The following is a 27,793-nucleotide window of genomic DNA, read 5'->3' on the forward strand; positions in this document are numbered from 1 at the left end:
CCACCTCTCCAGCGATGTGTACCACACAAAGAAGCAGCTGGCTAATTTCCAGGAGATGTTGGAGAATATCTTCATGCCTCTGTTTGAAGTCACAATCAACCCCCGCAGTCATCCTGAGCTGCACCTCTTCCTGGAGCATGTGAGTATCACTTCACAGGACATCCAAGCTATCCTGATGATTCACACTTAAACAGACTGACTGATTGTTGCTTTGTTGTTTTTTTTTTTGTTTGTTGCATGTGCGTTGGTAGGTGGTGGGCTTTGATAGCGTGGACGATGAGTCTAAACCTGAGCACCACATTTTCAATCTTGACAGTCCGCTGCCAGCGAACTGGACAGAAGAAGACAACCCACCCTACTCCTACTACCTCTACTACACCTATGCCAACATGACTGTGCTCAACCACCTCCGAAGGTCCTTTTATTAGACCTCACACCCATTCATTTAAACACATAATCACTCACAAAATACATGAGGTTTTAATTTTGTATTTGTGAATACATTCGTCTGACTCAGGCGGCGAGGCTTTCATTCGTTTGTGCTGCGACCTCACTGTGGGGAGGCGGGGCCGATCCACCACCTGGTGTCAGGTTTCATGTTATCAGAGAACATCTCCCATGGGCTGCTGCTCAGAAAGGTCAGGACAGAGCATACTGGATTGTTGCTATGTTGAAATGTTGCCATGTTGAAATAACATTGTTCTTACTAATTCTGGCTGTATGACATTCAAAATACGTTCTAATTTGGAAAGCTTGCTGAAAGAGTTAGTTCAATGTTTCCTGCAGACCCTGTAGTGTATTACAAACGAACAAATACCTTTGTCATTGTACATGTACAACGAGATTCGGTGAGCCGTACCAAGCTACAAGGAGAGATTGAATAAAAATTTAATGGGTGAACACGTTAAATGAAGACCTGAATTATAAATACTACTTTTTGACATGCATAATTTTCAAATTTTGTTGAGACTGTGTCAGAGCTGAGAGCAGTTAATTAAACATAATGGTAATTTTTAGTTACAATTGTATTGGACTGGACTGCATTATATTTTAGGAAGTATAAGGAGAGATACACATTATTGGGCCTTCACTGAGGGAATTACAAACAGGTTCAAGGTTCAATTTATTCTTCCCTAAAAACATGGAAATTACAGTGCTCCCATCCTAATCAACCAATGCTGATTACCAAATGGCAGGAAACAAATACCCACAAAATAAAACCACAGAACAACATAAATTATATTTCCATAATAAACTGTTAAAAATGTTCAAACAATATAAAAGCAGACCATGGTAACAATAAATTTTGAAAAAAGTTCCAGTTTACGTACTCCGTACAAAGTTCTGGTTTTACTGCTGTATCCCCTGTGGAATAAAAGAGAGCGAATACCATTTAGTGTGTGTGACAGGTGGTCTTAACTAGTGACTTTATGCAGCAGAGCATAAGAGATCTTAACTAATGCTGGTGCTGTTAAAAAGAGTTACTCATATCAACCCGTGACTGTGGCTTGCAGCTGTATTTACTCATTCATCTGTCTCTGTCTTTGTCTCTCATGATCTCTCTCTATTTGATATTCATCAGGCCCCGGTGCTGCAGTATCTTTACTACCTGGCTCAAATTGGCATCGCCATGTCACCACTAAGTAACAACAGCCTGTTCCTCAGTTACCATCGCAACCCGCTGCCAGAGTACCTTTCCAGAGGCCTCATGGTCTCTCTGTCCACTGATGATCCTCTTCAGTTCCACTTCACCAAGGTCAGTATGAAGGAAGTTTCTCTGAATCTATACATGGCCTACATTTAAGGTACAAACTGCAAAAAGATGATCAGAAGTGATGAGGCTGAAATGACATTTTTCTCTGTGTGTGTGTGTGTGTGTGTGTGTGTGTGTGTGTGTGTGTGTGTGTGTGTGTGTGTGTGTTTGTCTGGGCCCAGGAGCCTCTGATGGAGGAGTACAGCATTGCTGCTCAAGTGTGGAAACTAAGTTCCTGTGACATGTGTGAGCTGGCAAGAAACAGTGTCCTCATGAGTGGATTTTCACACAAGGTAAACTTAGTTTAACTAGTTTCTTCTCATTTTGTGTATTTAATCAGGTGACATACACTCAATGGCCACTTTATTAGGTACACATGTACATTATAATGCAATTCAATACAGCAGCTCAGCCATAAACTCTACCTTTATGAAGTTTATAATGTTCAGTTTTTGGTGACATTGTCAGAAAAATACAATTATATGTTTATTACTGATTTTTGTGTCAGATATTGTGTGTTTTGCTTGTACCTGAGCTTCCCACTCATGTAGCTTCTCCTAATTCCAGGCCAAAAGCTACTGGCTTGGCCCCAGTTATTCTAAGGAGGGTCCTGTGAGCAACGACATCCGTCGTACCAACGTCCCTGATATCCGAGTGGCGTACCGCAGCGAGACACTCTCTGAGGAGCTTCAACTCATCACTCACGCTGTGCGCACTGAAGAGCTGGACACTATTGATGAGGAGGACTCTCTGTCCATGGCCCCACTCCCGGGACAACGCTGAAATCACAGTCACCAGGACTTGGGTTCCTGTAAATCCCCAACCCTGTGGTCCCCCCAGCATGACAATGAAGAGAGGTGATAGTAATTCTGTCGTTCATCCTATATACAGCATAAACCCCACCAACCATCACTATAGAAGTATGCCGCACACTGACAGCTTCACAGCTACCAAAAAGCCAAGGATACAGTTCTGCCAGAGCACTCCAGCTTCGACGTACTTTGATTTAACCCCATATTATTAAGTTTCCAAATTTATAGTCAAGGTTTTCCCCAGCTCTTTATAACCTCTGTTTCAAGGGATGCACCGATATACCGGCCGAACATCAGTATCTGCCAATATTCGATATTGGCCTATTGGCAAATAGGATGACATTCACCGATGGCAGTGGCCGATATTTATCTGTTGTGTCGCATCAATTTTCTATTTGTTGTATAGCAGCAGGCTAAAAAGGCTTTTGAAGCACTTATTTTTCAAAAAAATAATCTTTTTCACATGAAAGAAGGTTGTATTAAAGGTTGTTTCATAATTGAATTTATGCTCATTCAAAGGTAGTGTAATGAAGGGCTGGCTGAATGACTTAAACTAAACTAAAACAGTTCAATGTTTTTTTATAATAAAGATTTCTTTGTTTCCCTGGCACAAAATGGGGAATAAATGACAACAACAAAATAAACAACAACAAAACATCAGCTATCAGCCAAATTGTTATTTTAAACATCGGTTTTGGCCTAGAATTTCACAATCGGTGCAGTTTAATCTGTTTCTATTTTTCTCTGTGACGTGTTCAGTCTCAGTCAGCATAATGAGGGTTAGCAGAGGTGAGCAGCACCAGGGTTTTTTGTGAATGAAAAGCAGGGAAGCAATGTTGTCTTTATTTCTCAGTTCATGCGTTTGACTCTCCATCCTGTCCGGCCAATGCCATCAGATCTCTGCGATATGTTTGAATATCGGAGACATTACATAGCATGTAGTAGTTCTGTAACTTTCTTCACAGCCAATCGGCTCTGAACGTTGTTTATCTTCCACTATACAATCATGCTGTTTAACTAAACTTAGTGCATCTATCATCTTCGTTATACAAACTTATAATGAAGGATTACAGATGCAGTTTTATTGAAAGAATACAGTGGGGTTATTAGTGAAGGTTGGACATACCTACACAACAAACTCTGGCAGGTTTCAAGTTTTAAGCTTCAGGGTGGCTTAAAGCTTGGAGATATACAGTAACTGAATCAGAGAGTCGTATAACAAGAGAGTATAGCCTCTCTCAGCCACGCATAGTGCTTGGTGTGGTTTCAGATCATTTATTAGCCAAATTGCGCACACAGAATCGTTCTTCCGTGATTTTAATCAGCTCAGAAAGTAACATAAAAGAGAGAAACTCCATCGCCCTCAAGTCAGGAGAGAAGCAGACGTCCTGTGGTTGACTGCAAACATTCCATGAAGAAAACTGTCCTCTAGCTGCAAATGCAACAAGTTCCAGTAAATGTTGAAAATCATCTTGGTTTGATGTTATAGTTCTGTGGTAGAAGAGATATAAAGGGAAACTGTGCATTGTAGACTTTAACCACAGCACAAATGAATGTGGATGAATTCAGCATCGTCCGAGGAGAACGCCCTTACCGTTACCTCACTGTGGCCATGAAGACATGGACCCTCTGTCCCTCCTGATTTCACTCATTCCTTCCCCTGCGGGTAAACTAGAAAGACATGGAGTTTTTTTTCCCCCTTTGCATGCAGTGCACTGTACATATGCACCAAGCCAAGACTTCACAGTGCCTTTTCATTTTTAGCTTTGGGTGCTGCATGCCCAGTTTATGTCTCTATCACCTCAGTCATATACAGTAGGCCTCTATCCACGCCAATGGAACTGAAACCACCTAGCTGCATGCTCGGTGTAAAATAGCTTTTACCTTGGCCTTCATTTGAGGAGGAAAGTTGATTTGTTTGTAGTTCTCTACTTATAAGTACTTTTTTGCATGCCTGCATGAATAATGGATGGCAGGAGAGAAAGAGTTGTTTATAGCAAGCTGTAATGTGAAGCATCTTAACTATTTCTGGGCTGCCGACCAGCTTTCCAGTCAGTTTGAATATTACAGCAAACAGATTTAAACTAAGCATTGTTCACCATGTAGAAATCAGAAAACCATGCTGGGACATGGTTAAGACTGTTGCATGGTTCTTGTAGCCTTTAAATTTTTTTTAACTCGCCCCAAATCTGATCAAAGCTGGGATCACATTTTGTATTGTACACTCACATCCTGTATATGTCATCACATCCTGCCACTGGACGCGGTCCAACTTCCCATCAAACTGTGAGCATTCTTCTTAAACCTAGATGCTACTGTCGAGTAATATTTGCTGCCAAGACGAGGAGAGTGAATGAGAAAATGTCATTCTTTATTTGAATAACCAACTTTAATGTATTGATATATATATACATGTTCGCTTTATAGATGATTAGGATAAAAGATGAGAACCCGTCTTAGTTCAGCAAGAATACAGTAGCTTCTAAGTGTTCAACGAATACACCAGAGTTGTGCAAACACGAACATGGTGAAATTTGTGTGTTTGTTGGATTCCATGTATAAAGTGTATTTTTTTAAAGGCGATATAGAGATAAGAAATTTTATATTCACAATATATTGATGTCAAGGTTTGACACTTAGTTTTGTTTCTGTCGATCATTGTGAATTAACATTATGTCATGATCATAGTTTTTATTGTAGTTAGTAGTTAGCCTTTTTAATTTGTTAATTAGACACAATATTTTAGTGTCTGTTCCGCATATTTGATATTATAGTAGCCGTTTTTTCTCACTTCCTGATCATTCTCAGTTAATATTATAGTACATCTATTGCGCCCATGATAGATAGGTCCATGATAGACACCTCTTACTTTAAAGCCAAAAGTCAGAATCTGACCCCTATACACACACACACATAAAAACCCTAATTTTTAAATAGTTGGCTTTTTCTGTTTTTTTTGGTTGCAAAGACTCTTTTTAACCACTGATCTACACTGACTTGTCCTTAACTGTCTGACAGCATCCGTCCACAGACTGAAGCACAAAGTGTAGTTATGTCTAATTATTACAGCTTCATTTTGTTATTGGCCTTTCCTAGTTTAAATGTTTAACAACCATCTTGCTGACTTTGTAACATTTTGCGAGGTAAATATGGGAATAAGTACGTTTTCACTGAGAGACAGTTTAGATCCGGACTGACCTAAACCTTTTCCATCCATTCAGTTTCCATCCATTCAGCTTTACAACAATAGTGCGCCTTACCTCACAAATACTATTCTCTGATAAATGTCATGTTGCTGCTCTGTGTTGCCCTCAGCAGCAGCAGGGCCACAGCTAATTACTATTTTCACTATTGATTAATCTTAATCTGGCTATTTTCTCGATTAATTGTTTGGTCTATAAAATATAAAAAAAATTGTGAAAAATGCCCACATATAATTCCCCATAGTGCACGGGGTATTGAACAGTCCAAACCCCAAAAACATTCACCTTTCATAGACAACAAAGAAAAAGCAACAAATCTTCATTTTTGAGAAGTTTTTGGTCTGTTTTACTTATAAAATTATTTAAAACATCAATCAGCACAGTTGTTGCTAATAAATAATTTTTTTGTCAATCAACTAATCGATTAATTCCAGGAAATAACGGCACAAGTGATTCACAAGAGACAAGACCATTTAAAGACACATCAATATTCTCTGAGCAGTAACAGTGATTATTTGGATGCCTACACAAAAAATATTAATTATTTAAATATATACTATACTGTATTCACAGATTTCTAGTTCAGTTTCTGTAGTTAATACATTCAGATTGATATATTTCTGTGCACTAACGTCACAGTGCATTGATTACAAGTATTCTGATGCTCACACACAAGATATTTTTGTTTTTTTCTCAAAGTATCTTTGTTTTTACACAGTCTTGTCACTTTTTGACATATGATTTATATTTTTAATTTAGCCTAATTTTTTGTCCATTGATCTGTAACCATATAATTGCCTGAAATGGATTACCAGTGTTGAACAGATTCAGATGCTTCTGGTTTAAGGTTCATGTGTAATGTCTGAACAATAAAATAAAGCATGTTTATTCACTAAACCTTTGTGTGTCAAACATGACTTTTATTTACAGGTTCCATAATGACCACATAGATAGGCTTTTTGCTCACCCAATCATTTGATACATAATTCAGACCATTACACTTTGTTAAATGTCTTACTACACACCATTAGCACAGTACAGCTGGTTAAATCGTCTAAGTGCACTTAAATTTACACTTCAACGTAACTCTTGCCAACTGATTTGATTACATGCTGACCTTAAACATTTTTGAGCACATTCTGTGAATGTGACAAAATACAAAAGGTTTCAGAGGATAATCTGTTATGCCAAACAAGCTGTAAACCTAATCTCTCTGATTAATATTATCTGAAAGTTTACAGTGTTTGATCATTGGTGACTTGTTTTGGTCCACGGTGATTCTTCTTGTTCTTCCTCTCTGATGTTCTCTTACTGCATTGTTGGTCCCACTTAAATGGCAGCCTACAGTGTTGAAACAAAACAGTCAGAGGGGGTGTCTGTGTTTACACCAGCATTCAACAGTGTGATAATAATACATCTCCAGACGAACAGTGGAGACACATGAAGCTGCACCGTGGTCTGTCACTTACAGCCATGGCAGACTTGACCGCTTGTAAATGGAAGAAGACTCGCCCCCCTTCCTCTGGACACAAAGTCTTCAGTTCCTCTCTGGTCATCCCCAGGAGTATAGAGCCGCTCAGCACGCCCAGACAGCGTATAGTGCTGTAAGAGATGAGTCATATTGATCTGTCGTTAATCAATGCTGGGGTTCATTCTAGCAGGAAAAGTGTTATTTGTGTCGGTTGAGTTACCACTGAATTTCAATTGAAGAAGAAAAAAAAAAGGTAAAAATTCCTGCTATTTCGTATTGCAGCTCCAAAAAGTTTGGGCACAATTGTAAAAATCAAAGCGGCAGAAGCCAGTATATCCTGACTTTTAGTCCCTAATAAGGGTCAAGCTCCAAAAACACTGGATCCTGCATTTCTCATAATGCAACTCGATAGTGTCTGTCATTAGACCCCACCTGCATCTTAAATGCCCACTTCTTTTAAACCCCACACCTCCATTTTTAATACAGGCTTTCTGTTCAAAGATTTAAGTCATCAAGACATTTTGATGTACATGCATCATTAAAGGCTGATGGAAGTCTATAACACTATATTAGATAATAATAATAATAATAATGATAATAATATAATGTAATATACTTATGGCCATAGATTTTAGTAGCTTTTATCAAGTTGAAAAAAAAATCTAATCTAGCTTCTATTGCATATATTAATTTAATACTACATTTATTAACTGTGTGTGTACTTACATTTTACTAAAGCCCTTGTCTTCGAGCCAGGCTTTCACTTCTGCAGGCTTGGACTTCTTTGTTAGGACAGGAGAACCTCCAGTTTGCTGAGAACATGGAACGATAATGATTTTACTGAAATGTAAGAATGGAAATTCGAGAGCAATCAGCCTTAATCAACAATGTTACTGTCAAGTTTAGCCACATCTCTCCTCCTATCCTTGTGTGCTCTGTTGTGTTTCTCCCTTCCCCGTGTTCCTTGTCAGTCCTCTCTCTGTCTCGTGTGTGTGTGTGTGTGTGTGTGTGTGGGCTGGCCTGGGCATGGCGCTCTGGTTTTCCCTCCTGCTGCTGATCACCGGCACACCTGATGCTCATCATCCAATCAAGTCTCACAATATATCTACCCGGCTCTACCATTCAACCATCGCCAGATCATCTCAGTGCACCATTGTGGTACTTTCGCTACGGCCAAATTCTGAACCAGTCTAGTTTTCTAGTTTGCTCTTTTTTCCAGTCTGTCTCTGCCTCAGATCCATTTCCTGCCGGTGATCTCAGCCAGAGTCTCTTCGGTCTCCAGTCAAGCTGCCTCCACCTCTGTCTACTGCGCTACTCGAGCCATCTCCAGCACACTCTACCCACCGCCTTCGCCCTCAGAGTCCTGCCAGTATGCCAAGGGCCTTATTAGAAATCCTGCCTGCTCTGGAGCTCTCACCTACAAGTGATCTACTGTATCATTTGCAATAAAGACTGACTGAACTAACATCCAGTTCTCTCTCTCTGCGTCCTGCTTTTGGGTCCTTTAGATTGTTAACCCTAACAGTTAGAGTTGTCATTCGGTTTGCAAATGATGCAGTTTAAATCAACATACTGTGAGTCACGTTTTACATTTTGTAATCATTCTGAGCATATTTGAATTTTCTTTCACTGCAGTGGTGACTTTTCTGCTCCGATTTAATCTGGTAAATGTCGGTCAAAATCACTGAGGAAGTGACACACACCTACACATAAGCCTATTGTGTTAGTAGAAAATGCTCAATTTACTGAAGTACAGTAATTGCATTCCCACCAGTGGTTGAGGAAAAAGTGTAGTCTCAGACTGACATCCTGTTTTCTGACCGTGAAGTTGCTGCTTTTCTTCACTGTCATTGTCAGGATTACCCAGTGATTGAATGATCCAGTTATTGAAGATTCCTGTAATACTGAGTTTAATTTTACCTGTGGTGTTGGTGGTACCCACCTCGACAGGTCGCTCATCATGAGCCTCCAGGACATTATTGGGTACAAAGCCCTCCTCCCCTCTGCTGTTCCTCACTTCCCACCACTGCTTCGACATGTCCAGCAGCTGTGGACGGACAAAGCAAAGACTAGCCAGGGTCTTGAAGAAGAATAGTTGAGCAATGGAGAAAAGAAACAGAGAAAGAGCAGTTGGTTCAGGTCACTAATACTCACCTCAACTATTTCTCCTTTTCTGACAGTGAGCTCTCGGTGGTTTCTTGAAATGAAGTCATACATAACGCGCATGGGACGCGTTTTTAACTGACCTGAGCTGAAAAACACATCAGGGCATCCTTTTAGGGTTAAAAACATTCACATTTAATTGAATTATTCTTTATGTGCTTGTGCGTACCGTGTTTTTTGCGGGGGGTGTGATGGTGTCCACTTGGCACACGGAGTCTACACGGAAAAAGTACACAGTCTTGTTATGTTTTTTCTCCTTCTGCCCAAACTACCTGTCTACCTGCGCTAAAGTCACACTGAATGTTTGATGTGAAGGTTTACCTGGCTGGGTGCAGGTTGTGGACTCTCCCTTCTGCTCACAGGTTCTCTGGGTTCAGGGGGCTGCCAGCCGTCAGAGAACTCCAGAGTGTATGTTGGGATGTCCTCATCGTCTTCTGGCCATTTGGTGCTGGTGATATTGTCAAAATCATAACTGATTATTTCCCTGAGACTTATCAGACGGACACACAGCAGTCTGATACACTAAACCAAACCGAAGTGTGCGAGTGTAGAAGCAGTGAAGAAGAAGTACTCATATCCTTTACTTAAGTAAAAGTGCCAATGCAACAATGTAAAAATACTTATTTACAAGTAAATGTCTGTTATTCAAAATCCTAGTTAGGTAAATCTGAGTAAGATAAAAGTATTATTAGCAAAATAAACTAATAGTATCAAAAGTAAAATCAAAAGAAAACTGGCAAAAGCAGCATTTTACTGTTGAAGCTAGTTTAGATGGAGCTACTTATATCCAGTTAGGTTTAGTCCATAGGTTCCCCTCCAAAGGATCACAAGATAAATCTTGGGGGTTGTGAGATGATTAATGAGAGAGGAAAGAAGAAAAAAACAAAGTTATGCTACACAAATGTATCAATATTTCTCAAATATTTGCTTTTTTTAAATAATATTGGACAATTGTACCTCTTTGGGAAATGAACAGTTATTTAAATGCAACCATATGAGAAGTTTAGAGGAGAAATGTCTCCTTTGGTGGAACTCAGACATTTGAAACAAGGGGTCCCAACTAAACACTGCTTTTTTTTTACAAGGCAAAAAAGTCAGGAACCACTGATTCAATCTTTAATAATAATAAAGTTCATTGTATGTTTTTTATGTAAAATCTTCATCTAAAAATGAAGTAGTACTAAAAAGTAACATTTTTTCCTCTGAAATGTAATGGAGTAGAAATATTAATAAAGTAGCATAAAATGGAAATAGTAAAGTACAAATACTTCTAAACTGTACTTAAGTACAGTACTTGTACATTTAGTACTTACTGTACTAAATGTACAGTTACTTTCCCCCCACTGGTCTCATGCAGAAATAAAGGTCCAACAGTGTCCAGTGTCCCACCTGGGGATGTTCCAGGCGTCTCCCAGAGACTGCCACAGCTTGTCGTTGTCTGCGGAGGCCTCTTCACTCATCAGACGGATACACTGAGGCGTCAGCAGCGGTGCCACAATGGTCGGTGGCAGATCCTCAGGGCAGTGAGATACCACCTGGTGAGGAAAAGCATACCTCACTCTGTTAACAAAAAATATGTGCAGTAGTTGTGTAATTAGGCCAGGTGCAGGGTCACAGATTTGGTTAAATAGGAGCAGAGGGTGTCTGCACACTGGATTACAGCTCCCACAATGAATTGATGAGGCAATGCAGACATGATGGTCAACCAATTAAGCAAATAAATTGGATCCAACATATATTCATGAATAGCTGATTTTAGATACATACAACATACATACATACAACATAGCTATCATAGAAAAGTCATTAACTATAAAGAGAAAATGAAATAACAATTTCTGAGCTAATTATACAACAGAACGTGGTAATGCATTCTTTCAAACTGGTATATGAAGATCTATAATCTAAATCTCCATAGTATGTGATAGAATAGGGTTTTATGTGCATTTTGAACTTTGTAACTGATAATAAATTCTAAAAACAATTATTCAAATTTAAAAGATGTAAGCACTTACAAATGTTAATGTGGAGAAGAAGGAGTGAACAAATTCAGGAGCACTGGGATTATTAATCCTTCCATTGAGCTCTCCCTGTCAAAACGAAAACATATTTATACATAATACGCAGCAGCAACACTGTTACACATACTGTACAGTGTAAAGTGAACAGGAATAAGGCCGACAATGATGATAGTATGGAAATGTGTTTAAGGACACATACCAGAAGGTTGAAACCACATTTGATCTTATGGAGACACGCTGCAAATTCTGCTACAGGGGGCATGCCGTCCATGGCTTAAAAAAAAAAAATCCAAAATAAATACATGATGACGCCGTCACAACTGATATTTCAACAATTTAATTTAGGTCTACATGTATGTCTGCCTTTATTTTCTGCATTAAATTACATTTTCCTTTTTTCTTTTTCTTCTTTTTCTTTGCATTTTTAGCTACTACCGCAGCTACTTGTCCCATGAAGATTTCTATGTCACTTAGAATATGATTCAGGATATCCTGGAGAGAAAGGAAGAGAAAGAAGAAGATAATTTCCACATTCTTCTTCTCTTAAATGTTACTAAACATGTATCCTGCTTAAAATGTACAAAAACCAAAATAGGTCACAGGTTATCAGTGTATCAAATATAGCTTGCACATTTCCTGTGTGTGACTACAAAAGGAAACACTCACTACATTCCTGTCCAGCTCTGTGTACGGGCGTGGAGCGGTGGTGAAAGGTTGCAGCGATAGTACCTCATCTCTGGGAGTTGGGGGCTCATCTTCCTCCTCTTCCTCCTCTTCCTGAGGTACAACCAGCTCAGGCTCAGAGACGTCATCCTCCTCTATGTCCAAAGGAGACTGAATGTTTGTATTGATTTTGAGTCCATCATTATTGATCAACGCAGCATTTGTATATCTCCTGTCACAGACTCACCATAGTCAGGAGCCATCCATTGGGGCACTGAGTCAACTGCAGGCTTCTGCTCTTTATGTTCAGAAGATTTTGCAGCATTACAAAGGTTTTTCATTTCCTCATGTGCAGCCGTAAGTCCTGCATTGCTGCTTCAAAAAGTGTGAGAGGTGTTTTGAGGAAAACAAATTAATAAAGTTTCAGGTATTTGTTCTCACTGACTTTAGGTTCCTACCTGATGCTTGAATCCTCTCTTCTCTGTGACAGGGCACGTGAGAGATCCCTTTGAACATAGTCAGCCTGTAAACAACAAAAAAACATTTACTCACCCATTTCTTTCTTATTCCTTTTACGTAATAGTCATGATAGCTGCCATTTCCGTCGGTTTGTCCTCACCCTGACATCCTCGCACTGAAACATGAAGACAGTGGTGGTGTGTTTTCTCCTGGTCTGGACTGACACTGTGAGCAGAGAGTTAAACACTCCAGCATCCAGCACAGCCTTTAGCTCCAGGACGTCATTGAGAGCCATGGACTCCAGCTCCTCCTGAGAAAACACAACAGGTTTTTATACACACAAACCACTTCATATATCTCTGCACATACACAGATGAGTGATAAATTAAAGGAAAAAACAAGTCTATAAACTCTATTAGAGCACACCATTCTACCAAAAGATATTCCTTCATTTTATATTAATAATAGTAAAACTGAATTTAGATAGCACATTTTCATACAAAAAGATGCTAAACAATTTGCTTCACAAAAAAACAAAAAATACAGACAAAAAAGACATGCATGAAATAGGAGTATTAAAAGAGCAAAAAAGTTTTTTTAGACAAATAAGAGAGATTTTAAAGGTGGGTAAGGTAAACTAGTTAAAGTTTCTAGTTAAAAGCAAGTTTGAAAATATGAGTTTTAAGTTTTGTTAAAATTATAAACCAGGGGCACATTCTCAAATCTATAGGGAGACTGTTCCAGAGTCTGCAGGAGATAGCCCAAATTCTAAAACCTTAACTGAAGGAGATTTTGACCTCTTCCAATCATTAATTTCTGAAATGCAATTTACAAGATTGTCGACAGGGATCAACAGTCTGATCTGATGCCCCTATCGACAGAATGAAATAATTTGTTAGTGTACCGTTACAAATCACTGTTTTATGATGTGACAATGTTATGGTTGAGGTTTGGTTAGGTTTAGGCACAAAAATGACTTGGTTATAGGTTTAGGGAAAGATCATGATTTTGGTTCAAATACGTACTTAGTTAAAGCTCCAGTGTATAGGATATAGTGGCATCTTGCTGTGAAATTGCATTTTGCAACCATTTGAATACTGCTCGCTTCACCCTCCCCTTTCAAGCGTGTTGGAGAAACTACGGTGGCTGTAAAAGTCACGAAAAACGTAAATGGCCTTATCTAGAGCCAGTGTTTGGTTTGTCCGTTGTGGCCTACTGTAGAAACATGGCGGTGCAACATGGCGACCTCCGTGGAAGGGGACTCGCTTCCTCTGTAGATAAAACAGCTTATTCTAAGGTAATGAAAACACGATTCTTATTTTCGGGTGATTATACACCAACGAAAACATGCTTATAAATACTATATTCCTTTTCTGCCAATAGCTCCTAAATGTTACACGCTGGACCTTTAAGGTTAGGGAAACATTGTGGTTAGGATTAAAATTACTACTTTGTTTATAAGGTTTGCCATCTATTCAGACCCTTGGCCCATAAAAATGTATAAAAAATACTAAAAAAAAACAACCTTTCTCTATCTCTTACTGTTACTAAATGTAGCACTTGCAGCAGTTCAGCATATTTGATGAAGTTGATGTACTTATATGATTCTTTCATAAAAGCGTCAGCTAAATAAATATAATGTAGTTGGAGGACCTTTGATGACATGGTTACAATAATAACCACATGGTTAAGGTTAGGGAACAATCATAGTAGTTATGGTTAAAAGAAACAAACATTGACCCACGTTACAGTCCGACATTTCTATAATAACGTCACCTGATATCCTCCTTTGCTCCAGATGGACAAGATGTCATAATTCCTACGGCTGCTAGAGGGCTTTGTCGCAACATATGCCGTTATTGGGAACTTCCTGAAACAACTGATTTTGGCGTTTTTCTTGAAAGGACAGTCTCAAATATAGAATTGCGTGTCGTCTGCGTAGAAGTGGAAACAGATGCCACGTTTGAAGATAAGAGAACTTGTGACTAGACTGTAAAGGCTATAACATATGATTCACATCAATTTTTGTACTCATCTAATCATTCAGTGACCATTTATGCCCTGGGTGGGGTCATTGGCATCCTGGAAGTGTTGTAGTTTAGGTGTATCACTTCCTGGTTTATTTTGTAGTAGTCTCCTTCCCTTGTGTGTCTTGTGTTTTTACTTCCTGTCTGTGTTTTCCCTCCAGTTTTGATTGTTGGTCCTCCCTTGATTGTTGGCACCTGTGTCTTGTTATCTCACCTCCCCTAGGGTATTTAGTCTGGGTCTTTTCTTTGTTCTGTGTTGGATTATTGTTGTACACATGGTGGTGGTCCTTGCTGAGCCCTTGTCAGTGAGTTTATATTGGATTCTTTGTTCTCCTGTGGTCTTTTTTTGGATTCTTGGATTTTGGATTTTTGGATTTTGCCTGCTCCCCTGTGAACTGTGTTCCCACCTTGGACTCACTCCCCTGCTTTCACCCATGCTATCTGGTACTTATCTGCCTTTTGTCTGCTCATTACCTGTCTGCTCACCTCTGCCTGTTCTTGCCTGTATACCACCCCACAATAAACACGGTAGTCATCCGGCTACTTCACCCTGAGACCGCTTCCTTGTCATCTGCTTTTGGGTCCACATACCTCTATTTAGCACCTCGCCTTACGACAGGAAGAGACTACTCCCATCAGATTTGTATTTTAATTTGTCACTCGTCTGAAGGTCTCAAATGCCGCTTACCTTGGTTTGCTTGTCTGTGAGCAGCAGTTTAGCACCTCGCACCTCCAGCAGCATGCTCTGACCCCACACACGACCCATCCCGTCCAGCAGATTCAGCCGCTCCACGCAGTCAGCCACGCTTCTCAACTCCTTCCCATCCAGCTCACAAGTGAACAAATGCTGCAGCAGAGAGGCATTAACGCACAACATTGAACATAGCATGATCCAAAAAGGGTCACATTTGTATGGATAATGTTGCATATGATACCTCCACTCTGTACTGAAATTTGTCCATCATCTTGTTTATTGATGCAACATACTCCTTCCTTTGCACTGTTAAAACATCAACCAGAGCTCTGTCATTCATAAGATTAACCTGAACAGGTGTACCCACTGATTATGTCAAGTGCAGCAGTGTTAACTTACAGTAAATTGACTTTCCACTGGGTTTCGACAGATTTGACACCTGTGATGACACCTCATCCATAGTGGAGTAACCACTGTCACAACAAATGCAAGCAATTTACAACATCGCTCATCTGCTAATAAAGTAAGTAATGAATGAAACAATCAATCAATTGATCAATCAAACACAAATTGTGAAATACATACTTAGACTGGATCGATCCTGCGTAGCTGCTGGTGTCATTGTCAAAGGGACTGTTACTCCTGATCATTGTCAGTACTGACCTAACAGCTGCAATATCATATGATATGAATTATACACACCATGAATGTGTAATGTTAATGGTATGAGCTGACTCAACAACCTGCATCTGACATAAATCTAGAAATCATTTATTTTGGGAGGTTTGTCGAGCCATCAGTCTTTAATCAAAGCTGAGTGAAGCTTAAAAATATCAAGTTTTGTTAAGTTTTAGCTGAGAAACTTTTACATATGTCAGAAGCAAAATGAGTCTTTGCTCAAACAACACCTTGGTTATTAGCACTAAATTAATAAATAGCTGTTGATAATTATCAACTAGTTGTAGTCACCTAGCAACACAGCATTCTGATCAACCTGACATCTTTATGGTGTTGTTAGAATATTTCAAGAGTTTGTATGTTTTAAAAACAGGTTTGCAGACTGTTTTATATCACAAATGCAGACTAAATCAGGCCGAAGGTAAACGATCTGAATACAATAAAACAAACAACATATTTCAAACACAAATACATTGCAAATGGTTAAGAACATTCCACAGTAAGTAAGTCAGATAAGTCTTCTATCTGTTCTAATAAGATCTATTCTTGAGATTTTATGGTAATGTGGATTTTATTTGAGTTGTCTTAAATGAAGTGCAAACACGCAGCAACCCTTCATTACAGATCATATAACAAAGACATATCCAGTTTACTATGGAGATTTATTGTCAAAAGCTCTTACCTTTGTTGTCTGGCAGGTGAATGTTGTTACTTCCTTCTGTATTATTTACCCTTATATTAATACCCTTGTATTAGTAAAAATACAACTCGTATTTTAATCCTGTACCTGAGTGAACAACATAATGCACCCAAGACTTCCTTGATAAAGAGAAGGACAAAGTCCACTGTCAGTAGCAAAACGATCTGTGGGATACTGAGCCAACCCAGTTGAGGGTGTGAGATCTTAGTGTGGCATCCCATCTGAGCAAAGGTTACCAGATACTGAGAAAAACACCTTACCCTGGAAAAGCTTAAAGGTTTCCAGGTCTATAAATGACACCCCCCCGTTAAATATTAACAAAAACACACCGCTACAGGCGCAGCAGCTTCAAAAACGCCACAACAGCTGGTGCGCCCCTTCAACAACAACTGTTCGTCTATTTACCGGCATAGTAAACGGCATTATACTCACCAGAGAGATTCACCTGGCTGCAAATGCAACAGGAAGAAAGTGGTAAAGTAGTCAAGCTCGCCTCTTGCTTGATTTGATTGGCTGCCTGGGCCAAGTTTGGCATTAACGAGCGGTGCGACTCCGCACTTTACATTAAAAAGTTGAGAATAATAACTTAATAATAACTTTTATGCGCGTCTAAAAACCGCTAGAAAAACGCGACACGCAAAAGAGGAGCGCACGCCAGGCGCGCCGTACCATAGGAAAACATTGGTTCTGCTGGTGACGCATTTCTAGCGTCTAGACCTCTGTGTGATCGCCTCTTTAGAGTGAATTAAAAATAGATCTACGGAGGACGAAAAGATAAGGCAGTATTATAGAAAAGGTTTCAGTCGTAGTCATCTGGACACTGTTTTCAGAATCAAGACGTTTCAATTATGAAAATGGTCTGAGAACTCAGAAATTTAAGCTAATCTGTGTTACTTAAACCCTGAGTTTCTGCTGTTTAACCTGCCTAGTGATTGAATTGAGAATGACTTCCGGATGGGAGCCGAAACGTCTTGATTCTGAAAACAGTGTCCAGATGACTACGACTGAAACCTTTTCTACGATAGAACACTCCTGGACGAATGAGGGGCTACACCGTCTTATTTTGAAGAATTTTGGATAAGGAAGTATTCATTGCAGTTTTGATAGGCCAACTTCTCTTCAGGGGGGGTCATAACTTAAAACTTAAAACTAACATTATATTGTATTTTAGTTACATAAACAAAATGAAAACCTACCAAAGTCAGGTTCATCTCTATTCAACATCCAGTTTAAAATGTTTTCAATATCAAATAATGTCAGTCCATTTGGCAGAACGGTTTCACAATAAAACCACACCAGCCTTTTGTGTTTTAATGTCAACTGAGGAGCAATCACACTGCCAAACATTAACGTTGGGTTACTTAAGGTAATTCCCGGTTCTTTGATAACAGAGTGAGGTGTTTCACTGTGGGGAATGCCTCTGACGTGACCACTACGGAGGCTCCAATGACACCACGTCTGTCTATGACAGACAGGTAGATCCGTGGGGTAGATCCGTCTTTATAACATGGTTGACCAGCCAGCCAGGTCATTCTACACCGGTTTCTTCCCTCATCCTACAAGGAGGGAAGTGATAGTGAAACACCTCACTGTTATCAAAGAACCAGGGATTATGTTAAGTAACCCAACATTCTTTTTCTGATGTCGTTCGGTGTTTCACTATGGGAGATATGGCCCACTCCCAGATTGCATAATCTCCCGGAGCCATATGACTCCCAGACTCCCATCTGAGACCCCACTAGACAGTCCCTGAGGCCCCAGTCTCCAGTACTGCATGCGCTAAGAGTGGACCTGAGACATCCAATCTGTAGAACTTCACAAACGTATGTTATGTAGCGCAACTCGCCGCGGCACAAACATCCTCAACCAGAACTCCTTTACAAAGTGCCTACGACGTAGCCATGCCTCTGGTGGAGTGGGCCTTCAACCCTAAGGGCGGCTGCAGGCCCCTGCACCTGTAAGCCAGCCTTATAGCCTCCACAATCCAGTGGGACAGCCTCTGGTGGGACAGTGTCTTTCCTTTGTGGGGTGTAGCCCAAGACACAAACAGCTGATCGCTTCTCCTGAAGCTTGTTGACCTGCCAACATAAAATGGTGATGCCCGTACGGGGTATAGCGTATTCAGCCTGCGCTCCTCCACTATACTGAATGGCGGAGGGTGGAAAGCCTGCAGCTCCACTGTGGGACACCTAAACGCAGACTCCACCATCTTAGGTACAAAAGCTGGGTTAGGCCGTAAAAACTTTTGAAAACCCCGGAGCAAACTGCATTCAGGCCGTGCGTGTCGACAACGCCTGTAAATCACTCACCTGCTTAGCCGTAGTCAGAGCTAACAACAGTGCAGTGAAGTGAAAGAAACTTTAAACCTACGCCATATAAAGGTTCTAATGGATGTTGTGAGAGAGCATCCCACAATGGTACCAGGGGCCTAGAAACTGGGAGCTTATGGCACACCCCATCTCTGCCACCAAGTGTTTGGATGTCCATCGTGGGGCTATCGGGAACAGTGACAGGCCCAGCTCCCTCACCCTGGCCAGAGTGGGGGAGATCAGGCTGAGGGGAGGGAACGCTTATAACAGCACGTTCAGCCACAGATGAGCCAGTGCATCCACACCCAACGGTGCATTTACATCCGCCAGGGAGAAGTACAGAGGGCACTGAGCGTTTTCTTGCGATGCAAAGAGATTGACAGCAGCCTGACCGTATCTCTGCCATGTTTGTTCCACTACTTGGGGATGGAGCTTCCATTCCACCAAATAGAGGATGTCCTCTGGACAACAGATCTACACCCTTGTTCAACACTCCTGCAACGTGGCGACCCGAGCCGGGAGCTGCTCCACGGAACTATCTTGCAAGCCAACCTGTACAGCTGCCGGGAGCGTGTGGCTCCCTGGCGATTTATAAACGTGACCACTGTGGTGTTGTCCGACTTTAACAGAACATGCTGGTCCTGGAGGAAAGGAAGAAAATGTTTGAAAAAGGACGGTTCATTCGGTAAGTATGAAAAAGCTGCTTCGGCCGCGCTGGCTGGTCTGGATTGCTGAGATGAGAAGGTGGAATCGTCCTTCCCTTCCTCCATCTCATTCAGGTCGAGGATGTCGGACCCGGACTCGCCATCTACATCATCGCTCTCCGCCCCCGGCCCAGTGAGGCCGTCAAAAAACAGGCACATGTCCAGCGGATCCCCCTCATCCATCATGTCCACCCAGCTCGTAGTGGCTCGCAGCTGATGGGTAGAAGGGTATGCTTTAGTGGCGGTGGCAGAAGCAGCCAGGCAGGGATCCTGGCTACCAACACTCACCACTGCAACCCTCAGTCTCCTCTCCAGGATGTTTTCAGGCATTGCTGCGCAGTGTGCATAGACTTGGGGCCAGCAAGGCCTAGGCGTGTTTAGCACCCATGCACATTATGCATAATGGGTGCTGGGTCCCTGCCCGAAATGGCTGCTCCACATTACGCAGGGCACGGGCGGGAGGCGCTGCGGGCCTCTCCTTCGGCTCGGATCCTTTGGTGGAGGCCGCAAGCACAGACATGTCGCCTGGAATGGAGAAACAAAAAGGGGAAGCTAGGTGGTAGCCTAGAGAGATAATAAAACCACCACAAGGCTCGTCATTTAACATCTTGCAAGGGTGCACCTAGTTGATAGTATAGTCGATATTAGCCTAACTACAAATATGCTGTACGGAGGATAGCCCACCACTATGCATTAGCTGTGCTCCAAAGTCAGCCAGCCCACCAGCTAATGCAAGCTGACCCACTGGGCTTGCATGATCCGTTAGCCTGAGATACTGTGGCTACATAGAAAATAAATACGCGGTAGCCGGCTTGAATAGCTTGCCACGACGCGGTTGCTATTCCACTCACAGCTTAATGCTTATCAGCTTATTAGCACAAACCAGAGTTGCTGCCGATATCTCGCTAGGCGACGTGACGCCTCGACTGGATGGCTATTTAGCTGTTAAGCAGATATCTGACTGGATGCACTGAGGGAGCTTAGGTAGCTTCCCCGCACGGGAAGAAAGCGAGAATGACCTGGCTGAGGGGGCTGGTCCCCTCCCACAGGTCGACCTGTCTGTCACGGGCAGACGTGGTGTCATTGGAGCTTCATAGTGGTCCGCCAGAGGCAATTCCCGTTAGAAATCACGTTAGAAAAAGAACCAGAACGAAAGTAATGTAATGAATACAGGGCAAACAACGTGACCATATTTAGCTCAAAGGACCTCACAGGGGAGTCATAATATGTGTGACAACGATACAAAATCGAGAACTAACACCTGTCACCTATTCATCATCCAGTTTAAATGCAATGTAATGATAAGAGCTTGTTTTAGATTAATATCCTCCATCCTGAAAATCAGCAGAACACGTGGCTAAATAACCTACACAATCCACAGCCAACCTGCCTGCTACACAGCGGTGGAAAATACTAGTACATCAAGGACTGTAATTACAGTAATTACAATTTCGAGGTAGTTGTACTTTGAGTATTTCAATTGTATGCTACCTTATACTCCCACTCCACTACATTTCAGAGGGAATTATTAAAATTCTGCTTACATGTTAATGCCTAATGAGTACTTTTACTTTTGATACTTATATAACATTTTGAATACAGGACTTGTGATGGAGTACTGTGGTATTTTTTGTCAGAGTATCTACCTAACGTATCTGAATACTTCTTCCACCAAGGCTGTTAAATATAAAGAATATTTATGGTATTTATTTATGGAACAGACTTATACTGTATATTTGGTCAATCTAATGATATATTTGGCATTTATTGTCAGATGGCTGGAAAACGATTAATGTAACTAACAACAAACAACCTCACTTTGGAGGTTCAGGAGCTCTACTAATGTGGACACTGGACCAAAACATATCACACATTATACTCATTTTCTGTTGAACTAAACCACTGGAGGTCAGCAATGTTGCATGAGCACATCCAGAAGGTGTAGAGCTGCAGTCAACTAAAAAAAATCTGTCAACCTGCAGCCTCACCAGTCAGTCAGCTGGAGCAGAAAAGTAAACCATGTTTAGACATGTAACTACTGTCAATATCTAACAGCTATTTGAGAGGGGATGAGGTAACAATGCCGCATTGTACAAAGCTGATATATTTTACTCTTTTTGCCCAGAAAGAAGTCTAGCACATTTGTAATCATTAAAGTAATTTATAAACTCAAATGTTATTTTAGCATTTTTTTATTGATAAACTATACAATCACAGGATAAATGCACTGACATTCATCTAAAACATAATTCAGCACCCCAAAGTGCAGTGGCATCCATATTAACAGATCCATATAGCTGAATGTGTAGTTAAATGGCTGCCTGGATACAATAAATGGCTTAAAATCAAAGATATGAATACAAAAATATCCTACAATATAAATGGAAAAATAAAAACAACTTAAGACAAACTGCAGGCCGGGTGACCAGAAAACTGATACTTCTGTCAAACGGGAAGATTTTTGGTCAAACATATGTTAAGAAATTGTGCTTGCAGGATAATGGGATCTCAAACAGCTTGACTATTTAGTCATAAATGAATGGAAAAAGAAACCAACCATCCATGCGTTCATTCACATTTGCCTGTATGCTATCCAAAATATACAAATCCCATGCTAGATGACATTTTATATGGAGGTCAAAAGATAAAAATCATTCTGCCCTTTTTCTTGACTCTAGGAAAGTTTGGTAATCACTGTCACATGATCTGTTTTGGATAACTAAGGCACAGGGCAATTTCTGTAACTCATTAACCATGTTAAATGTTCTCTTGCAGCTAGCAGGACTTTGGCCCATGCAGTCACCACATCTGTCTACAGTCCATGCACACATAATGCAGAGTAATGCAGGCTTGAAGTCACTACTTCTATATACAGAAAAGCATTGTCACTGCACATTTATACCAGAGAAAAGCATATGAATTCTACAGTATATTGTGCACACTTCTAAATATGATTACACATAAGTACTTCTTTGCTAACAGTAGGTAACTCTCAGTAGCAGTGTGAAACATACAGTGATATATGATATAATTCGCAGTGTGGGCTGCTTCACTGTGTCTGCAGAGCCTGGGCGATGTTCAGGCCTGAGCCAGGGGGCAATGCCCAGCCGTCCTGGCCCTGGTGGGTCTGTAGTAGGCAGTAGAGCTGCTTTAGGTGGGTCACTATGTTGTCCTTGATATCTGGGATTGAAATCTGCAGGCGAACGCTGCCGCTGTCGAAGGATCGTGTGTTGTCTCCGGAAAACATCTCGCTTAGCATACGTGCCACCACTGGAATGATCTGCAGGTCAGAGGACGGACAGAGGACCAGTATGAGTCACACTATCAGAGATTCTAAACACCAAAAGAGTACAGCTTATCGACAGTCCTGTAGTCCTTGTGACAAGGATCAATAGTTGTTCCTCAGGATGAGAGGAGAAATATGAGTTGTGTGAAAAAAGGTTGCTAAAGTTAAATTAAGCAGCTGTATACCTTTTATTTTCTTTAAATAATAATGATAAATAAGAAGAAGAAGAAGAAGAAGAAGAAGAAAATGTTCAGAGATTTTCCGCTTGTATCTTTTATGTTTTTTCAAGCAGTGAAATATTTCCACAGAGTTTACTCTCTTTATGGAGTAAACTATTCACAGGTATGACCCCTGATTACTGCCCTGTATTGTCCCTCGATGACCACAAAGATTCATTACCTTTTTCAAACTCTTGTTACAAAAAACGCCAACATTTCTCACCTGCACCATGATGAGTTTCCTCTCCCTGGGCCTTCCATCAGGCCACTCCTCTCCAAAACACAGGTTGATTTCAAACGAAGGAGGGATTGGCGTCTGGCCGCGCTGGTGGGCTATCACCCCTGCACACCACACAAACACATTTATCAGAATTCTTTCTCAGAGAATATCACGTTTAAAGAAGAGCTGCAAAGACCATCATTTAAAATAAACTTACCACTGAGAAAAGACTCCAGGCAAAAGAGTTTGACCTTCCTCTGACGCTCTATAAGATTTGGTGCAGCTGGATTTGGAGCACAGGGACCAGACCAGTACACCTTACACTGGCAGAGACGGACTGCATAGATATCGTGGCCGCTGATCTCCAGGATTAGGCCTCTGTCCATCACATCCAGCAGGCGGCTAGTGAAAATCCTCTGCTTGTCATTGGTAATATGCTCTGTGGTCGGAAAGCGTAGCTGTTCCAGGTTCACTGGCCCGAACAGCTCCTCCTGGTTGACCATAGGGCCGAGGTCTCCGTAGAACAGCCTGCAGCCCTGCGGGTTACTGACGGTCATTGTGGGACACATCTCCTTCCCTCTGTACTGGAACTGCACCTCCAGGTCCGTCACTGTGTCAGAGACAAATGTAGGCACGTGTTAAAACCATGTTTGATGCACAACTGAAGTTATGCTTCAAATTTATTTAAAAAAAAAAAAAGGGGGCAGTTCACCCAAATACATAAACTTAAAATTTCTCACACAGTACCTGAAGTGCTCCCAAGTTTTGGAGATAAGTATAGGTCAAGTTTCATTTAAAAAAATATGTCTGGTGATATTCTACAATTTTCTTACTGTCAACTAATGAATTGATCTTTCTAACAAGTATTGGCTGTGTGGCTTATTCCAATGTGCCATAGACCTCCACTGTAAAACACATCAATAAGCCACATTGTTTCACTGGCTGACATGTTCCTTCATTATGATGAACATGGGCACTGTAGTTTAATTGGAGTCACCAAATCCACAGCTGAAAATAGTCCTCAACAAAAGGCACTACTTACTCCTTTTGACTATTGTTTACTAAAAACTACAATGCCCAGCTGTTTACATAACCTTTTCAAAAATGAAACTATGTATTTGTGACCCATTTTTAAAGATGTATGTCTTCAGTTCGAAACAATGAGCTTGAGGTTGTGTGACGTAGACAGGTTGGGGAAGTCAGTAAGTATTGAAAGACATTGTTGGTTATAGTCTTTTTATTGGATTTGTTAACAATAACAATATAATATTGCCAGCTTTATTCTTTAAGAAGAGAGATGTTGAGCTTTTCAAATGTAACAGTTTGGTCATTTGGGCAAACTGAATGCCATTGAGCTCCACTGGACTGGGTTGAGCTGCAGTAGGAATCCCCACACCTCAGCTGTGGCACTAAATCTATCTGAATCTGGTGCTTTTCTGTGAACTGTCTCTTTAATTATGTGTGGTGATCACAAGATTGCTGCATTTTTAAAATGATACTAGAAGAATATATTAATACATTTATTTATGGAGCACTTATCAAAACAAAGTACAAAGTGCTTCACAGAGAGAGAAATAAAATACCACAGTGAATGATGAAATACATAAAAACCAATAAAATAAAACAGACAGCTCAGGTAAGATCAGGATATGCTTTCCGATAAAAATGCGTTTTGAGAAGAGACTTAAAAGAAGACACTGACTCAGACAGCCTAAAGTGCATACTCACTCGGGAGGGAACTGATCCATGTTTCTGGAGAGGCAAACAGTACGTCAGGTAGAGGAGGGGGCTGCATTGCGTGATCAGGCAGAGGAGCAGGAGGCATGTCAGCCAGAGGTGAGGGGTGCATCTCCACATCCACAGGCTCCTCTTTAGGCCAGATTTTAACAGGCTCCTCTTTGGGCCAGACCTCATTTGAAGGAGGGCAACTGGGAGGCTGCATGGAGGACTCTGAGCTCATAGGAGACCACATAATGAGAGGAGAGGGACTGGTGCCTACATGAGGAAAGAGAGAAGAATATATTTGTTATCAACAGCAATCAAACTGTTTCTGTTTGCTTTGCTTTTTGATATACTGCCAGGAAATTGCAATGTGCAAGGAGAAGTCATTCACCATTGGATGGGTATGGAGGGAGAGACTCTGGTGTATCTGGAACATCTTCCTCACCACCATCTTCATCATGCGGAGTCCAGGAGCCAGCGTCTGAGGAGCCTGTGGGGTGAGAAACTGTATTTAAAAATGGTATTTATTACAAAATGAAAGTAAAATTGCAGCAAATTTGTAAAGATGAGTTGAGGATGAAGAAAGTCAGTCATATTCAAACAGCTCTTATTGACCTTGGTTACTGAGGGGCTGTGGGATGTCACAGACATCATAGATCTTCAAAGGATTAATGGGGACCTCTTTGGTGCCATCATAGACCAGGTTGAACTCTCTGCTTTTGTTCAGGGCACAGCGAAGCTGAGCTTTCCACTTTGCAGGATCAGGTTCATCAACTCCTTCTTGGAACTTCCCGGTCTCCACAGCCCACGCCTGGAGGAACATTTACACAGAACGCCGGTATCAATATCATAGTCCATTTTTATATTCCTGCACAGGATCCACATGTCTGTACTTTTGAACCCCTAAAGAGTTCCTTTCTCATGAAGCATGTGTACAATGTATCTGTTCAGTACCAAGATGTTTTAGTTTTCATAACCTTACACCTTTCCTCTTTAAAAAAATAAATAAAAATCAGTCATATCTTGTTTGGCAAGTGTACAGGGACATAAGACAAAGAAGACTGAATGCAAGGAAGTACACAAGCCATGATTAAATACCTGCACACAATCTTATAAAAACGGAAACGAGATGTCCCAACATCTCTGTCTTAGATCTTTAATTGCAGCAACACAAATACAGATCCAATGCCCTATAACGTTACCTATATGACCTGATGGCTTGTACCAATCTTTCCTAATGCTGGAAGCCAGAGAAACCACATGCAACTGGGTTGCAAAAACAGATGTTGCTCCAGAGACCTGGAATGGTCTTGAGTTTTTGCTACAAAATGAGGTACTTTTAAGCATATTTTACCGATATGAAGCAGGATAAACCTTGCTTAAACATTGGACTACAAAAATGTGAGAGCCTAATTCCCTGCCTGTGCAGCAGTGTCACCTTTCACGTGTTGTGACTGTCAGTTTCAGAGTACTTTACAAAAAAAATCCTCTTTCAGCTGAACCCAACGTTTTTTTTTTATTATCATGCCATCTGTTAAGGATAGGTAGAGTCTTAACCTTAAATATGGTGTCCTCGTCCTCGTGCTGGGGTGTGTGTCGCGTAGCGTGTTTCCACGGAATCCTGAAGCGCATGGCTTCACGGTCCATCCACACCAGACCCGGGTACCGTCCGCTGTCCACCTGAGAGACCAGCCAGGGCTTCAGCCGGACACGTCGAGGGGTGACCGACATCCTGACTGTCAAGAAAACACAAACCCGTCAGTCCACAGTAGTTTGTTTATAACTGAATCATTTCCCCAAACTGCCAAAGATCTTCAATATACTCAGTGGCAAACAATGCTGCAGCCGAAAGCCTGCACATCCGGATTTTCCAAACATTTTAAAACTGCATGTCCACACCTTGACAGGCGGAACTTGTTTGGCATATTATGGCCACTGCGGTTGCTTACAGGTTAGACCTTGTGTGACAGGCCACCGTATCTTTTAAATGTGAGGATTAGTCGAATTCATCCAAAAACTAAAATAAACAAAAGCGACCAAACACGATACTAAAGAACGAGACACATACCTGTGGTAAACCAGGAAGTCGGAGAAGTATTTCCTCGTCGGCCTGCTGACCAGCAGCTGATGATAAAACCGACTGTTTCCTCAGCAAATCCCCCAAAACTCCTGCAGATTCCCTCCAAACAAAGTTAATCGGTAATCACTTCGACGAAAGTGGCTGAGAATAACAACAAAAGACAAGTTTATCTCGGAGAACTCTGAAGAGCTGATATTGTTCACGCGGTTTGGCCCTTCCCCTTTGCTCACCGAAACTCAGGTACGGGCGTGACGTCACGCCAGTGACACACCTTTCCTGAGCAGCTGGGGGGCAGCTTTTTCAAAAAGCACGTGGACAGGGCACTTACTTTTCCAGGAGCATGTGAGCATTTCACTGAGAGCCATGCAATATGAGTCTGACACAGAAATGTTACTTATAATTAGTCATATAAAATATTCCTAATCTCGACATAAATAGTTGCTTTTGTAAGGAAGAAACACGTTTATTTTGGCTTTGTTCACCCAAGACAGTTATGGCCATATATATATAGTTATTATACTGGCATATATCATATAAGGCACAGAGAAATTTAGGAAAAACTAAACATCTGTTTTCAGGGAATTAGATCACATTAGAATTGCTGAATCAT

The 27,793-nt window shown here is 41.1% G+C and overlaps 3 protein-coding genes across 15 annotated transcripts in view; 1 reads left to right on the forward strand and 2 right to left on the reverse strand.

The window, feature by feature from the left end:
- The window catches only part of LOC122887636 (AMP deaminase 2-like), a 37,543-nt gene extending 30,878 nt beyond the window's left edge, over nucleotides 1-6,665 (forward strand). For all 7 annotated transcript variants that reach the window (XM_044221109.1, XM_044221100.1, XM_044221134.1 and 4 more), the window contains 6 exons: nucleotides 13-139; nucleotides 252-415; nucleotides 518-638; nucleotides 1,583-1,756; nucleotides 1,936-2,046; nucleotides 2,321-6,665. In XM_044221109.1, the coding sequence (XP_044077044.1) occupies nucleotides 13-139; nucleotides 252-415; nucleotides 518-638; nucleotides 1,583-1,756; nucleotides 1,936-2,046; nucleotides 2,321-2,536 (913 nt within the window). In that variant the 3' untranslated portion in view covers nucleotides 2,537-6,665. The remainder of the gene's footprint in view (nucleotides 1-12; nucleotides 140-251; nucleotides 416-517; nucleotides 639-1,582; nucleotides 1,757-1,935; nucleotides 2,047-2,320) is intronic.
- Nucleotide 6,666: 1 nt separating this feature from the next.
- Nucleotides 6,667-17,368, reverse strand: eps8l3a (EPS8-like 3a). 5 transcript variants are annotated; one of them, XM_044221146.1, is made up of 20 exons: nucleotides 16,627-16,969; nucleotides 15,852-15,936; nucleotides 15,666-15,739; nucleotides 15,508-15,572; nucleotides 15,261-15,419; nucleotides 12,706-12,855; nucleotides 12,545-12,609; nucleotides 12,334-12,461; nucleotides 12,153-12,241; nucleotides 11,810-11,915; nucleotides 11,623-11,696; nucleotides 11,418-11,492; nucleotides 10,792-10,937; nucleotides 9,724-9,850; nucleotides 9,572-9,618; nucleotides 9,394-9,490; nucleotides 9,182-9,286; nucleotides 7,966-8,051; nucleotides 7,238-7,370; nucleotides 6,667-7,109 (listed from the first exon to the last, which is right to left on the reverse strand). In XM_044221146.1, the coding sequence occupies exons 2-20, from the start codon at nucleotides 15,914-15,916 to the stop codon at nucleotides 7,098-7,100; spliced, it is 1,803 nt and encodes a 600-aa protein (XP_044077081.1). In that variant the 5' UTR covers nucleotides 15,917-15,936; nucleotides 16,627-16,969; the 3' UTR covers nucleotides 6,667-7,097. The 5 variants fall into 5 exon arrangements, with proteins under 5 accessions (XP_044077081.1, XP_044077079.1, XP_044077080.1 ...); XM_044221144.1 differs by having other exon boundaries at nucleotides 12,090-12,241; nucleotides 16,627-16,961; XM_044221145.1 differs by having other exon boundaries at nucleotides 12,090-12,241; nucleotides 12,334-12,458; nucleotides 16,627-16,956.
- A 4,465-nt stretch (nucleotides 17,369-21,833) lies between these two features.
- irf6 (interferon regulatory factor 6) lies at nucleotides 21,834-27,519 on the reverse strand. 3 transcript variants are annotated; one of them, XM_044172253.1, is made up of 9 exons: nucleotides 27,414-27,519; nucleotides 27,172-27,324; nucleotides 26,661-26,839; nucleotides 25,719-25,914; nucleotides 25,495-25,608; nucleotides 25,110-25,376; nucleotides 23,599-23,991; nucleotides 23,385-23,503; nucleotides 21,834-22,937 (listed from the first exon to the last, which is right to left on the reverse strand). In XM_044172253.1, the coding sequence occupies exons 3-9, from the start codon at nucleotides 26,832-26,834 to the stop codon at nucleotides 22,707-22,709; spliced, it is 1,494 nt and encodes a 497-aa protein (XP_044028188.1). In that variant the 5' UTR covers nucleotides 26,835-26,839; nucleotides 27,172-27,324; nucleotides 27,414-27,519; the 3' UTR covers nucleotides 21,834-22,706. The 3 variants fall into 3 exon arrangements, with proteins under 3 accessions (XP_044028188.1, XP_044028199.1, XP_044028177.1); XM_044172264.1 differs by having other exon boundaries at nucleotides 25,495-25,593; nucleotides 27,172-27,425; XM_044172242.1 differs by having other exon boundaries at nucleotides 27,172-27,414.
- Nucleotides 27,520-27,793: the final 274 nt, after the last annotated feature.

The sequence above is a fragment of the Siniperca chuatsi genome, linkage group LG2 (genome assembly GCF_020085105.1).
Source record: "Siniperca chuatsi isolate FFG_IHB_CAS linkage group LG2, ASM2008510v1, whole genome shotgun sequence".
In the NCBI taxonomy this organism is placed as follows: Eukaryota; Metazoa; Chordata; class Actinopteri; order Centrarchiformes; family Sinipercidae; genus Siniperca; species Siniperca chuatsi.